This window comes from Hoplias malabaricus, chromosome 5 (assembly GCF_029633855.1).
Source record: "Hoplias malabaricus isolate fHopMal1 chromosome 5, fHopMal1.hap1, whole genome shotgun sequence".
NCBI classification, from domain to species: Eukaryota; Metazoa; Chordata; class Actinopteri; order Characiformes; family Erythrinidae; genus Hoplias; species Hoplias malabaricus.
The window spans coordinates 57,266,227-57,282,704 of NC_089804.1; the positions used below are offsets into that span (position 1 = coordinate 57,266,227).

The following is a 16,478-nucleotide window of genomic DNA, read 5'->3' on the forward strand; positions in this document are numbered from 1 at the left end:
GGTGAGTGTGTGAAACTGTCCACAGGTGTGTGTGAGTGACTGGATGAGTGTGTGAAAGTGTCCACAGGTGTGAGTGTGTGTGTGACTGGATGAGTGTGTGAAAGTGTCCACAGGTGTGAGTGTGTGAGTGACTGGGTGAGTGTCCACAGGTGTGAGTGTGTGAGTGACTGGATGAGTGTGTGAAAGTGTCCACAGGTGTGAGTGTGTGAGTGACTGGGTGAGTGTGTGAAAGTGTCCACAGGTGTGAGTGCGTGAGTGACTGGGTGAGTGTGTGATGACTGTTGTGGACTGGGGCCCTATCCAGGGTGTTGTTCTTGCCTTTTGCACAGTGATTCTGAATGGGTTCTGAACCCACCACAACCGTGATCAGGATGAAGGGGTTATAGAAAATGAATGAGTGAATGTGTGATTGACGTGATTGTATTTTAAAAATGGGCAGATGAAGAGGCCAGAAGCCTTTAAAGAGAACAGGTTTGGGCACTGCCTGTTGTTGTGGGCGTTACTTTGGTTTATTGCTGGCTCCGTGGTGTTTAAAGCTGAATTACACTTAGATATTCAAGTACTTCCTCACATCTCCACTCAACTACACTCAGATGTAAGTTGCCTTTTTATTATATGTTTTACAAATTATTATTAATTACCTTTAAGATGTTTTTAAAATATAATCATATTATAAAATACATTTTAAATCATTTATAGACCTTTATAAGTGTTGTCTTATTTTAAAATGTTACCTTAATTTGTCAGAAATTAAATGTCATCTAGAGCAGCTGTTGCTTTATTAAATTAATAACAGCCCACTAAAGATATGTATTTATTGGTAGGTAAAAGGACAGAAATGCTAAATATGTGAATCTGTAATGTGGGCAAATACGATCAGTCAACTTATCTATTAGCTGGGTTTTCTGCAATTTAAAGCAATTCTAATACAGAACATTTCTCAACACAAGATCACAAAGAACAGCTCTATATAATATGCCCTGTGATGGACGGATGCCCTGTCCAGTGTGGGTTCCTGCCTCATGCCAGTGATTTTGGGTACTGGAACCCTGGACTGGACAAGCAGTTATAGTTAACGAATTAATGAATTGGAATTAAATCTTGGAATTAAATCTTTTTACATTGACTTCCACTGAACGTTAAGAAGGTTTTATCCTGAAACATTATATAAGTCCAGAGGATTACCATAGTCTGCCACTGCTGCATCAAGAAATGCAACCTGAGACTCAACATTATGTACCGCTGGAACACAAGAGAAGTCCAGTGCTGGATTTACACCTACAGTTAATATCTCTTAACGTTGAATGACTTTCTTTAATGTAAAACTAACTCTTACATTAGTGAATTAACACGTTAAAATCTCAAGATCTGTATGAGGCTCATATATTAATTCCTCTCTGTCAGATGTACAGCAATTACACATTAGTCTCATAGCTGTTACTGATTTATTTGGTGCTCTGATGAATGATAATATTATATTCAAAACAATAAATATTGTCAGTGTGGTTAAGGTCTTGTTGCTGTGTTATTTAAACGAATCACATGATAACTCCTATGTTCTTTGTTTGCCCAAAACTAACAAATGCTGTTTGACCTCCAGCTGAATGGCCAACCCCCATAATCCAGAGTATGTGGATATAGAAACTGGATATCTGGATAAAGATGAATCTCTCCTTCAGCAGGAGTTCACCTGCCACTGCTGCTATCAGGTCCTGGTGGATCCCACCACTCTCAACTGTGGACACAACTTCTGTTGTCACTGTCTGGCTCAGTGGTATCTGTCTGCTCGCAAGAACGAGTGCCCAGAGTGCAGGCAGATCTGGAGAGGGTTCCCCAAAATCAACCTGTCATTCAGGTACAACTGGGTACATTAGTACAAGGACTTTGAGAGTGAAAGGGTGAAGGCTAATGGAAGTTCCCACAGACATATGCCAAGAAACATCACAGCATTTTAGACTGTTGTTAATGCAGGAATATCAGAGGTCTACACACTTGGAGGAGATGCCAGCGCTGGCTCATATTGGGTTAAATGATGGAGTCCAACACAAGTCCAACACACACACAAACAAAAATACAAAATCTCCTCACCTTAAAAACAACCCCCAAAATATCCCCGAAGCTATCAAAAGAGTGATCGCTGAGCATGCTGGGAGCTCCCCCATGAACTTCTCAGCCTTTCGCAAATATTATTATTTACTTACTTTTAGCCATAACTGTTTGATTTCTGTAAAAATAATGCATATGTGTGATTACTGATTGACTCTAACCAATCCGGCTTCAAGAGCAGCGACTCGACGGAAACTGCACTTGTGTCAGTAATGGAAGCTCTTAAAGATGCCAAAGCAACAGGTCAGTCCTCAGTTCTCATCCTGCTTGACCTATCAGCAGCATTTGATACGGTCAACCACATCTTACTAAACAAACTTACTGACATGGGCTTCAAGAACAATGCACTCTCCTGGTTTGAGTCTTATCTCACTCGACGATCCTTCAATGTGTCATGGCTTGGACAAACATCAGCGCGACACCACCTCACCACAGGTGTGCCCCAAGGCTCAGTGCTGGGACCCCTCCTCTTTGCCTTGTACACCACCTCTCTAGGCCCAATCATACATTCACACAGCTTCTCCTATCACTGCTATGCAGATGACACACAGCTCTATTTATCCTTTCCTCCAGGTGACACTTCAGTGGCAACTCGAATCTCTGACTGTCTCTCTGACATATCTACATGGATGAAGGAACATCACCTCCAATTGAATTTATCCAAAACTGAGCTACTGGTCCTCCCAGCCAAGCAAGCTATTCTCCACAACATCAGCATCAAGCTAGAGTCCCTATCAGTGGCTCCCACCAAGGCTGTAAGAAACCTGGGTGTCATGGTTGATGACCAGCTGACTTTCGCAGATCACGTTACCGCTGTAGCTCAATCGTGTCACTTCTATCTATTCAACATTCAACAAGGAAGATTAGGCCGTACCTAACTCAACATGCAAGACAGCTCCTTGTTCAGACGTTAGTAATCTTCAGTCTTGACTATTGCAACGCCCTCCTGACAGGTCTTCCGGCCTGTGCTGTGAGACCGCTACAGATGATCCAGAATGCTGCAGCACACCTGGTCTTCAACCAGCCTAAAAGAGCACCTGTCACGCCCCTATTAGTTGAGCTGCATTGGCTACCCTTAGCTGCTCGCATCAAATTTAAATCACTAATGATGGCCTTCAGAGTATTCACTGTTTCTGCTCCCATCTTCCTCAATAGACTCTTAAAACCATACGTTAGCGCCCGCCCTCTCCGTTCCTCAAAGGAGCGCCAACTAACACGGCCAACCCCCCGTACAGGTCAGTCGAGGCTAGTCTCATCTCTGGTACCACTCTGTAACACGAGCTTCCAAGCACCATCAGAGAAACAAAAACCCTCTCCACATTCAAGAAATCCTTGAAAACCCAGCTCTTCCGAGAGTATCTCTTGCACTGAAAGTCTTTCTTTAATGCACTTATTACTTCCTGCATATTGCACTCAATGTAAGGTAATTTGTATAAATCGTGCTGTAGTTTGAAAGTTAGATCCTCTTTTGTAAGTCGCTTTGGATAAAAGCGTCTGCCAAATGCATAAATGTAAATGTAAATTATGTATATTATGTAAATCTAGTGCAGTTGCATACTGTTGTATACTGAAGTTAATGCGTGCGATCCATACACAGGGATCTGGTGGAGCAGCATTGTGCAGCTGATGTAGAGGAGAGGAGAAAGAGCATCTCAGCTGACCCCAAAATCGCCCAAGCTCTGCAGGCCTTCCAGCGCTCTGAGCAAGAGGTCCAGCACCGGGCCACTTACCAGGTTCAATGGCGTCCGTGGCTGGGAACTGACAGCTTCTTTTCTGGAGTCCTCATTGCCCTCACCTCTATCATAGTGAGACATACACCTATAAAAACACCTGTGATAACACACCTATATTAACACACCTGGAGTGTGCAGAGCACCGTGACAGGGAAATATGTAAATCTTCAGGGAAATATGTAAATCTTCAGGGAAATATGTAAAAGTCAGTAGATGTAAACAGTACAGAACTGCGCTGGTATTTCTTAATAGGTCTAGCATCTTTCAGAATAGATAAAAAGTTACCCCTTTTCCACAAGTGAACACAGTTCTGGGTCTTAATTGAATGTCTGTGATCTGCTTTGGTCAAAAATATCACACAGGAGCACGGAAACCGTCTTTAATGCCACAGATTAAACAGAAAATAGGACCTGTGGGACTAAAGATTCATTCATGTAACCCTTATCCAGTTCAGGGTCGCGGTGGGTTCAGAGCTTACCCGGAATCCCTGGGCACAAGGCAGGAACACACCCTGGAGGGGGCGCCAGTCCTTCACAGGGTAGAACTAAAGATGATTAGCTAAAATAAAATCAATTTCAGTAAAAACATAATCTGAACGTGCTGAGGAACATACACATTCAGACATAAATATGTGCAGTTACATAGTTTAAAAATCTTACTTATACTGTACCTATGTATCTGCATAGCTGCAAAGTTATGTAAACAGATCTGGTGTAGATTATATTATACAAATATGAGACACAGTGACGAATCATTGGTGTTTCCTTCCTGCTATGACAGGTGTAAAAAGAGGATTTTGAAGTGTATGAATGTTAATAGAGGACAAGCTTTGTGAATCTGATTTAATTTAATGTGTTTGTACTAGGAGGAGTGTGGTCTGATCTTGGGTCTGAAGTGTTGTAATATCTGTGTAGCGACGTACTTGCATTCTTTAGATTCACCTGCACTAGGCCACACCTGAGGGATAAAATAAACAAAGGGAAAATGCATTTCAAGTATTCATCATAATCTGGAAAAACCCAGAGAGGAACTGTAACACCTTTAACAGGAATGTCTGAATGCTTCTAAAAAAAACCATGTGGGGTCCTGCAGGGATTGAACCTCAACTCCAGAACCCTGGAGTAAAATTTAAACAGCAGCCAGCGAGAGAAGATGTATAAGTCAGAAGTGTCTGATAAAGTGGCCGGTGAATGGAATAAAGAACAGATAAACCAATAATAAAAATTTGACTGTGTGTGTGTGTGTGTGTGTGTGTGAATGTTAGGTAGCGTTCCTGGTGTATCACTGGGGCAGCGGGGACTCGAAGGTGGAGCTGCTGGTGGGGAAGCCGCTGGATTTGTGGACAGTGGAGGAAGTGTCTTTGTGGATGGAGAGTCTGGGGTCATGGGCTTCTCCTTACAGAGAGACCTTCCACAAGCACCAGGTCAACGGAAGGTATAACACCAGCATGATATGTGTGTGTGTGTGTGTGTGTGTGTGTGTGTGTGTGACTGTGTGACCTGTCCACTACTTCAAATTGTTATTTAATATAATTTATTATTTTGTTTATATATTATTCAAATAGGAAGGTTTAACCCACCGTGTGTGTGTGTGTGTGTGTGTGTGTGTGTGTTAGACTGCTGAATGTCCTTTCAGAGCAGGATTTACTGAAGCCTCCCTACAGTGTAGAGAACGAGCTCCATCTCCGTGCCATGCTGAAAGAAATGCAGACAGTGCAGGAGCTGGGCTTTAAACGCCTTCAGACCCTGTGGGAATACAAGGTAAATGCAGCTGTGGGGTCCGTGGGAGTGTAACTGGGGGACTGTAGCAGTAGAGACCTTTAGATATTTACATTTACGTGACATTTGGCAGCACTCTTACTGCAGAGAACAAATAAGTGTTAAAGTGTTACTCTGTAATGAAGAACTGAACTTAATTCAAATGTTCTCCTGCTCTTTATTTCATTTTATGGGAACTGTTGAGTAATATTAAAAATGACCATTGTCACTGACATATGACAAATGAAATACTAATATGCTACATTCACAATCACTAACATCAAAATCACCATCTTTAAATCATCCAAAACAACCTCACACATACTACTGGATACAATATTATCCCCAATAGTATCGTTGTTTTTTCATTCGTTCATTCATTCATTCATTCAGTCATTGTCTGTAAGCGTTTATCCAGTTCAGGGTCATGGTGGGTCCAGAGCCTACCCGTAATCACTGGGTACAAGGCAGGAACACACTCTGGAGGGGGCGCCAGTCCTTCACAGGGCTATCTATGGTTTTGCAGTGCTTTTTCCTGATGGAGCTTATAACAAATACCTTTTTCATTCATTCATTATCTGTAACTGCTCACCAACTTCAGACCGACTGTGTTTAATTAATTAACAAATATAAGTAAATAAATAAATGAAAGGTTAAATTATTAGCAGGTAAATTATTGAACTGTTCATTGGCATAGTGTAAGTGGCAGTTCATAAGCAGGTGAAGGCTCAAGTAGGGGTGGGCGATATGGCCCTAATATAATATCATGGTATTTTGGCAATAACGATACTTTTGGCGATATGAAAAAGCACTGAAAAATAATGATTATTTTAATTTATATTATATTAATTATTAAATAGTTATTAATTTCAGTAACACATACTGCAATAAAATAAATGTAAATAAATGTAATATATATTAATAATATTAAATGTTTTTTGCTGTGCTGAGTTGGTGGAGTCTAGCTGAGGGTTAGAGCTCATTGGATGTTGAATTCTTCTCACTGCATTTTTGATTTTCCTCGTCCTCAGCCAGGCGCTTCTGCTCGAGGGGGTGAAACAGTTTAGTTGTACTTCTGTTGGTGCAGGCTTCTTTCATTTCTTACATCTTACCGTGGTTTATTGTACATCTGATATTTTGTAACCAAACCACTTCCATGTGACTGAGGTTACAGCCCTTTTTCTGTGGCAAATTCCTCCACCTCAGAGCCACTCTCCACCGTACTTCACTGCGCCTAAATGACTGCTGTAATGAACGTATGCTGTATTTTGTGTGACTGCATGACACCATTACATAAACAAGTCAGAATATCACTATTATCACGATATTGATTTTTTTATTGTTTTAAAAAAGTTGATGATATTATCGTGGACGAGACGATATCACACAGCCCTAGGCTCAATGCCTCAGAGTAACACTTGCATTCCTTCGCTCTCAGTAACTGGTGATTAGGGGAATCCTAACTGTCAGGTAGAATTGATGACAGATGCCCTGTGGTGGACAAAATAAAGAAAGTCGTGCTTTTGGATTGAGCTGAATGCACAATGGAATGTATTTTCACCGCAGGCCTGTACTCATTCTGGCTGTTTCACATTTTCAGTTTGTGTTGGAAAACACCTGGGGAAACGTGAATGAAGTCAGGTCACTTTTGGACACAGTTTTTCTGAGAGATTTATAATGAAATTTATATATCATTATAAAACACTGATTAATGAAGATTCTTTAAGGGATTGGAAAGTGCAAGATACTTAGTGTAAGTGCACCACATGTTTAAACTCTGCCTGGGATCTAATTTCAAATTTAGACTCATCTCCATTCATTCGTTCAATATCTGTAACCCTTATCCAGTTCAGGGTCTCGGTGGGTCCGGAGCCTACCTGGAATCACTGGGAGCAAGGTGGGAATACACCCTGGAGGGGGCGCCAGTCCTTCACAGGGCAACACACACTCACACATTCACTCACACACTCACACCTACGGACACTTCTGAGTCTCCAATCCACCTACTAACCTGTGTTTTTGGACTGTGGGAGGAAACCAGAGCAACTCATCTCCAGCATCAGTATATATTTATATATACTACTACGTTTTGGTGTGCATTATCGTACATGGATAACAGACACTTTGGTAAATATTTGCCTGCTAATTAAATGCTCATTTACTTGTCTGTGGCCAGTTTACTGACAGTAAAACCCAGGGAAACCATGCTGTACATTTATAATAATTCATATACATTTCTAATTTCTCTAATTAAAATATTATTCAATTTGTGTTGTGTCTTAGTTTTACACATAAATGAATAAATAAATCTAAATGCCTAGATGAATTATTCAGTGGGAAAAAATAGGTCATCTGACCTCAACAGAAGTCGACAGAAACTTGATCACTCAGCAGAAATTTCAGAAAGAAGTAGACCACAGCCGTCTAGTAAATGTACTGAGATTAGACTTTATCTCAGATGTTTGATCCAGTGGAGAATATAATAGGGTCATTTTTACAAATATTTCTTGACATATTATATCCATCTGAAATGGACTGGAGCTCCATCCAGGGTGGGTTCCTGTCTTACACCCACTGATTCCAGTACCCTCCACAACCCTGAACAGGATGAAGCAGTTACAGAGGATGGATGTGTGTGTGTGTGATCACTATGTGTGTGTGTGTGATCACTGTGTGTGTGTATGTGTGTGATCACTGTGTGTGTATGTGATCAGTGTGTGTGTGTGTGTGATCAGTGTGTGTGTGTGTGTGTGATTACTGTGTGTGTGTGTGTATGATCACTGTGTGTGTATGTGATCAGTGTGTGTGTGTGTGTGATCAGTGTGTGTGTGATTACTGTGTGTGTGTATGTGTGTGTGATCAGTGTGTGTGTGTGTGTGTGTGTGTGTGTGCGATCACTGTGTGTGTATGTGATCAGTGTGTGTGTGTGATTACTGTGTGTGTGTGTGATCACTGTGTGTGTGATCACTGTGTGTTTGTATGTGTGTGTGTGTGTGTGATCAGTGTGTGTGATCACTGTTTGTGTGTGATCACTGTGTATGTGTGTGTGTGATCACTGTGTGTGTGTGATCACTGTGTATGTGTGTGTGTGTGTGTGTGTATAATCACAGTGTGTGTGATCATTGTGTATGTGAGTGTGTGATCACTGTTTGTGTGTGTGATCACTGTGTGTGTGTGTGTGTGTGTGTGATCACTGTGTATGTGTGTGATCAGTGTGTGTGTGATTACTGTGTGTGTGTGATCACTGTGTGTGTGCATGTGTGTGTGATCACTGTGTGTGTGTGATCACTGTGTGTGTTTGTGTGTGATCACTGTGTGTGTGTGTGTGATCAGTGTGTGTGTGTAATCACTGTGTGTGTGTGTGATCACTGTGTATGTGTGTGTGATCACTGTGTGTGTGTGTGTGTGTGTGATTACTGTGTGTGTGTGTGATCACTGTGTGTGTGATGACTGTGTGTGTGCGTGTGATCACTGTGTGTGTGTGTATGATCACTGTGTGTGTGTGTGTGATCACTGTGTGTGTGTCTGTGATCAGTTTATGTGTGTAATCACTGTGTGTGTGATGACTGTGTGTGTATGATCACTGTGTATGTGTGTGTGATCACTGTGTGTGTGTGTGTGTGTGTATGTGTGTGTGATCACTGTGTGTGTGTGTCTGTGTGTGATCACTGTGTGTGTGTGTGTGTGTGTGTGTGTGTATGTGTGATCACTGTGTGTGTGTGTGTGATCACTGTGTGTGTGAGTGTGTGTGTGTGTGTGAAGAATTGCTCACTTGTGTGTGCTTGTGTTTTTAAATCCACGGATGTGTTAAATGCAGAGAAATAATTTTCTTAAAAGGATAATAAATAAAGGTGATATTTCTTCTTTATCTGATTCTAAAGGCTGTAAACGAAGGGAAGTCTCTATTCCTCCTCCTCTCCATGACCGAATATCCACGTCTCTCCATCCTCTACCTTTACTTCTTCGACTACTACGACTCCTTCCTTCCCTTCATTCACATCAGCTGCCCATCGTCCACAAAGAGCTCAGAGGAGGGGCTACCCTTCAGGAACCTGGTAAGGACGAGTGTGTGTGTGTGTGTGAGTGAGACTTGTCTGCCCTCTTATGGTCATTATTTGTCAGTAATCCCCCCCCCGCCCCCTCCACAGGAGGAGACTCCAGACTGGAAGCAGTGGACAGAGTTTGTGGTGAGATACTGTCTCCTGCCCTATCACCTGCTGGCGGACTTTGCAAAGGCTTGGCTAGACGTTCACTACTGGACAGTGTGGTGTGTCTTGTTGGACGCTTTGCTGCTGACCGTGAGAGAGGCCTCTGACCTACTACTTTACTGGAGCTGCCTTAACATTGGGTAAGCTAAGGGAAAAAAAAAGCCTCAACTCTAATTAAGCTTGTAATTTCTGTGGGACGTTACAACCATGAAGACGTTTCCATATGAAAATTCATTCATAAATTCAGACTTTGATGACGAGGAGTGTGTGAGTGAGTTACAAGTCTGCAACACAAGGTGCTTCACATCTAAATAAGGGGGAGGAGTTATAACCATATTGAGGAGCATAGGGTGGAGAAAAGGAGCGTATAGAACAGAGGCAAAGATCAAGCTTAGACAAAAAGAACAGACATTGTCTGGACATTTCAGCTTGTAACAGAGGACTAAGAATTATTTCTTATTATTTTTTTAAACAATTTTCTTTTGTAAAATTTATTATGGAATTCATGGAATTAAGGGAGTAATTATATTTAACACTGACCCAATTCTTGTGATCTCTGTGCTTTAATTTCAGGGTAGTGGTCGTTCTGTGCTTCATTCAAGTGCTGAAAACCCTCACTTGTTGGTTTCTCCTGAGGATACTTTGGTGTGTGATTCCCCAGTTTGTTTGTAACTGCCTCTTCTACTGGATGCTTTACTTCTACCCTGTCATCGGCGCCTTCACTCTGATACAGGTTATACGTCCATATATAATCCGTGGACAATAAAATACATGAATACAAACTCTACTCAGACTAAATAATTACATAACACATAATTAAAAATTCTGGGTGACTGTGAGGAGTGTGGTGTGTTCTCTCTGTGTCTGTGTGGGTTTCCTCCGGGTGCTCCGGTTTCCTCCCACAGTCCAAAAACACATGTTGCAGGTGGATTGGCGACTCAACAGTGTCCGTGGGTGTGAGTGTGTGAGTGAATGTGTGTCTGTGTTGCCCTGTGAATGACTGGCGTCCCCTCCAGGGTGTGTTCCTGCCTTGCGCCCAATGATTCCAGGTAGGCTCCGGACCCACCGCGACCCTGAATTGGATAAGAGTTACAGATAATGAATGAATGAACGAATGACTAATTAAATATAACAATTAAATATTACTAAATAAATAATTAAATTAAAAATTAAAAGGTAAATCACATTTTTCAGTTTTATTCTGTGCAAATTTTACCTTTATTACAGTTTTCACACAAATCTCAGGGATGATCTCTCTCTCTCTCTCTCTCTCTCTCTCTCTCTGTCTCTCTCTCTCTCTCTGTCTCTCTCTCTCTGTCTCTCTCTCTCTCTCTCTCTCTCTCTCTCTCTGTCTCTCTCTCTCTCTCTGTCTCTCTCTCTCTGTCTCTCTCTCTCTCTCTCTCTCTCTGTCTCTCTCTCTCTGTCTCTCTCTCTCTGTCTCTCTCTCTCTCTCTCTCTGTCTCTCTCTCTCTCTCTCACACACACACAATGTAATAGAATGTAAATATTTAAATTACATTTACATTTATTTACATTTATGCATTTGGCAGACGCTTTTATCCAAAGCGACTTACAAAAGAGGATCTAACATTCGAACTACAGCACAATTTATACAAATTACCTTACATTGAGTGCAATATGCAGGAAGTAATAAGTGCATTAAAGAAAGACTTTCAGTGCAAGAGATACTCTCAGAAGAGCTGGGTTTTCAATGATTTCTTGAATGCGGAGAGGGTTTCTGTTGCTCTGATGGAGCTTGGAAGCTCGTTCCACCAGCGTGGTACCAGAGATGAGAATAGCCTCGACTGACCTGTACGGGGGGTTGGCCGTGTTAGTTGGCGCTCCTTTGAGGAACGGAGAGGGCGGGCGCTAACGTATGGTTTTAAGAGTCTATTGAGGTAGATGGGAGCAGAACCAGTGAATACTCTGAAGGCCATCATTAGTGATTTAAATTTGATGCGAGCAGCTAAGGGTAGCCAATGCAGCTCAACTAATAGGGGCGTGACAGGTGCTCTTTTTGGCTGGTTGAAAACCAGGCGTGCTGCAGCATTCTGGATCATCTGTAGCGGTCTCACAGCACAGGCCGGAAGACCTGTCAGGAGGGCGTTGCAATAGTCAAGACTGGAGATTACTAACGTCTGAACAAGGAGCTGTGTTGTTTTTTACTGTAAGATTATAAAGTAACTGTTGTTTGTAAATATTCTCATGTGACATGCTGCAACATCGTAGTGCAATAATTGTACAAAAAAAAAGAATCAAATCCCAGATTTTATTAAAATTATTTTCTTAGAATCTATAAAAAAAATATTTTCTTTTTTTCCTAATAACATTATTGAAAATAACCACGTATGTAGGTGATTTATTTTGCAGTAAATAAATTGTTTTATCATATTTCACCTACAGGGACTGTATTATTATTTGTTGTGATTGTTATTAATACTGTGCTCATATGATTATGAACATTATTATAATTGATCCTGTTATATTAAAACATATTGAAGAAAAATATATAAAACTGTTACATAATACATAAAATATATTTCTTATCAGTATATAGAATGCTAACATTATTCATAACGTTATTTCATATTTAAATTACATACACAGCATATATAATATATATTTTACAATAATTTTAAAGTTGCCTACATCACTGGCTACATCACTACATTTTAGTAAAATTATGTATTGTCCTATTGTTAATATAATTGTTTCATGTCCTTATTTACAATTCGGATGATTTTTACATATAATATTGTGATATTTATAATATATAATTTTAATATTATAGTTTCTTCTACACAATCTTATTTTATAATTTCTTATTTAATTATAATTTATTAGCAAATTATTTATTTGAATATTTTATTATTTGTAATAATTATTTAAATTATTCACAATCATCGTCATCATACCGTAGGCAAATTGTAGGCCTTTTGAGGACTTTTATATTGCCTTTGTTCTGCTTTGGTTTCTGTGTGCTTCTCTCTCCGGGTGCATCTCAGAAGGCTCCGTGCTCCCTTCAAACTGCACTAACTAGGTCATGAAACAGTGGCTCCAGGCAAATAATTCATTAATTTTCCAAAATGAAACCATTTTAGACACAATACATCTCCCTCTTATACAAATATTGTACATTTATTTGTAATAATCAGAACTGAATGACTTGAATAGTGCACTATGTAGGGGGAGAGAGGGCGATTTGGGACGGACCCTCCTCCGGACCCTTTTGGGACAGATTCTCAGTGCTGCAGTGACTGACATGGTGGTGTGTTAGTGTGTGTTGCACTGGTATGAGTGGATCAGACACAGCAGTGGCTGCTAGAATTGATAAACCCCTTACAGTCCTTTGTTCACTACTCAAAGACTAGAAGACGACCAACACAAACTGTGCAGCAAAAGATGAGCTACTGCATTTGACTTTACATCTTACAAGGTGAACATTCATTCAATATCTGTAACACTTATCCAGTTCAGGGTCATGGTGGGTCCAGAGCACTACCTGGAATCATTGGGCGCAAGGCGGGAATACACCCTGTGTGTGAAATTGTCTACAGGTTTGAATGTGTGAGTGACTGGGTGAGTGTGTGAGTGACTGGGTGTGTGTGTGTGTGAAGCTGTCCCCAGGTGTGAGTGACTGGGTGAGTGTGTGAGTGACATGGTGTGTGTGAAGCTGTCCCCAGGTGTGAGTGACTGGGTGAGTGTGTGAGTGACTGGGTGTGTGTGTGTGTGAAGCTGTCCCCAGGTGTGAGTGACTGAGTGAGTGTGTGAAACTCTCCACAGGTGTGAGTGTGTGAGTGACAGGGTGAGTGTGTGAAACTCTCCCCAGGTGTGAGTGTATGAGTGACTGGGTGAGTGTGTGAAACTCTCCACAGTTGTGAGGGACTGGGTGAGTGTGTGAAATTGTCTACAGGTCTGAGTGTGTGAGGGACTGGGTGAGTGTGTGAAATTGTCTACAGGTCTGAGTGTGTGAGTGACTGGGTGAGTGTGTGAGTGACTGGGTGAGTGTGTGAGTGATAGGGTGAGTGTGTGTAATTGCCTACAGGTGTGTGTGACTAGGTGAGTGTGTGAAACTGTCTACAGGTGTGTGTGTGTGAGGGACTGGGTGAGTGTGTGAAATTGTCTACAGGTTTGAGTGTGTGTGTGATGGGGTGAGTGTGTGAAACTCTCCACAGGTGTGAGGGACTGGGTGAGTGTGTGAAATCGACTACAGGTCTGAGTGTGTGAGGGACTGGCTGAGTGTGTGAGTGACTGGGTGAGTGTGTGAGTGATAGGGTGAGTGTGTGTAATTGCCTACAGGTGTGTGTGACTAGGTGAGTGTGTGAAATTGTCTACAGGTCTGAGTGTGTGAGTGACTGGGTGAGTGTGTGAGTGATAGGGTGAGTGTGTGTAATTGCCTACAGGTGTGTGTGACTAGGTGAGTGTGTGAAACTGTCTACAGGTGTGTGTGTGTGTGAGTGACTGGGTGAGTGTGTGAAATTGTCTACAGGTTTGAGTGTGTGTGTGATGGGGTGAGTGTGTGAAACTCTCCACAGGTGTGAGGGACTGGGTGAGTGTGTGAAATCGACTACAGGTCTGAGTGTGTGAGGGACTGGCTGAGTGTGTGAAATTGTCTACAGGTCTGAGTGTGTGAGTGACTGGGTGAGTGTGTGAGTGATAGGGTGAGTGTGTGTAATTGTCTACAGGTGTGTGTGACTAGGTGAGTGTGTGAAATTGACTACTGGTCTGAGTGTGTGAAATTGTCTACAGGTCTGAGTGTGTGAGGGACTGGGTGAGTGTGTGAAATTGTCTACGTGTTTGAGCGTGCGAGTGACTGGGTGAGGGTGTGAGTGACTGGGTGACTGTTTGACGCCCCGTGTTGTATTCAGGGTGACATCCTGCTTTGCTCTAGACCCACCATGAACACTGGACAGGATGTTGGAGTTACAGATAATGAATGAATGAATCAGTCAATCAATAAATGAATGAATGGTGGAAATGTAGTTTATTTTTACTCTATGTAAAGAGAGATTTTAATGTTATATAATAACGATGATCTACATATCCACAGCCATGCAGTGTGCACACTCAGTTCACACACTGTGGGTCATGTGGCTCGAACCATATCGTACTGAACGGAGTGATGAAGTTTGAAAATCACAACACTAGAGGGTCAAACTGCGGCCAAAACCACCGCCTCGGCCTGGGACGGATTTGGCACTTCATCCAGCTGCAGCCGACACCAATCTGAACCAAACTGGTTGCCATTGAGATGGAGGGAAGGGGCGCTAGTGGAGCGGTGGGTGTGAGAAGTGCCAAAACACGGGAGAGAGAGTGAGGCTTTTACATTCCCTACTTAAAAACTACGTACAGCTCTCCACACTCCATCGACTTCCTCAAAACCCACCTCATTCAAAAAAAACAACAACTAAAACTTCCCATCCGAGGAGGACGACTACATCAAACACACATCAAAAGAACTCCACCCTCCACAGAACACAGTGCTTCATCAATACCCCACATAGTTTCAAAAGATTTCAAGTCATTCATCATACTGAAATATGCAAAATCCATTTTTACACAGGCATTAATTAACCCTCTCAGCAGCAGCTCTGCGTCAGTAAGTCCTTGTCCTTTCATCCTGTTTCTCCTCGTTAGCCATGTTGCCAGCTTGGCCTGGCCAAAGAGGAAGTTTACAAGGCAGCATCTAAACTGCTGGCCAAAAGTATATTTACTTCCCAAAAGTAAAAACCAGTCCTAGTTGTAGACAAAGTCCACTTAAAAATCCGAACAGTCTGTTGAGTCGGGAGCAGTGTGTGTATAAATGCTGCACTGCCTCAGGCTGTGAGCAAAAAGGACACCCCACATCTACCCCTTGAACAAAGTGGGCAGTGTGTATATTTGTGGCTATTGCACCATGAATGATCCTCCACTGCAGGTCTCCTGTCCTCTTAGGGACTGGCAGTTTGTAGAGGACTCTCCATCTATAGCCAGCAGTACTTTCTCCAGGCAACAATCCCTGCCACTGGTGCTCTCTGACCTCAGCCAGGGCTTTCATATGCCTCACTTTAACGCACACAGTGTACAGGGCCTTCCCATCAACCTCCTCAAACAATCCCAGGCTCAGGGAGGAAAACGCCAGCAGGGAGCCTCCTCCCTCCTGCCAATTCCCATCTAAAGCTGTCACCCGCAGCGAGGGAAATACTGCCTCCTCAGCTCCTCTCGGTTCATTAATAAACTCCTGAACTTGTTGATGCAGGGCTTCCAGCACCTCTCTTAGAAACTGTTTCCCGTTCTCTGGGCGAGCAGCTGCAAAGACATCCAACCAGTGCCATCAGCCCTTCGCAGCTGTCCCAGTGTGCTAAGCCCCACATCCAGAAACCTCCTCATCAGTGAAGTGGAATGCATAGAGCGGAGCGGTATCAACTGATTATAAAATAAGGGTTCTTCCCACACCCATGGTGTTGGCTCCAGCCCTTCATCTCGATGGTACTGTAACAAAGACCACGCCCTTATCAGGGATGAATAAAAATCAGTCACACCAGACAGGTCCAGATCTTTAGTCCTTAAAACAAACATGTGCCGTGTTCCTCCACGGTAACTCTGGATGGTACAGCAGTCTTTTTGCTGCTATCAACCTGAAAGCAGCCACCCTGCTCTCCAGATCGATGAGGCCTTGTCCTCCTTCATGTGTG

At 42.3% G+C, this 16,478-nt stretch overlaps 1 protein-coding gene across 1 annotated transcript; it reads left to right on the forward strand.

Moving 5' to 3' along the window:
* Window positions 1-1,604: 1,604 nt before the first annotated feature.
* On the forward strand, window positions 1,605-15,961 carry LOC136697340 (bifunctional apoptosis regulator-like). Its single transcript, XM_066672377.1, has 8 exons — window positions 1,605-1,855; window positions 3,704-3,911; window positions 5,104-5,273; window positions 5,455-5,599; window positions 9,478-9,651; window positions 9,748-9,944; window positions 10,378-10,537; window positions 15,722-15,961. The coding sequence occupies exons 1-8, from the start codon at window positions 1,605-1,607 to the stop codon at window positions 15,959-15,961; spliced, it is 1,545 nt and encodes a 514-aa protein (XP_066528474.1).
* Window positions 15,962-16,478: the final 517 nt, after the last annotated feature.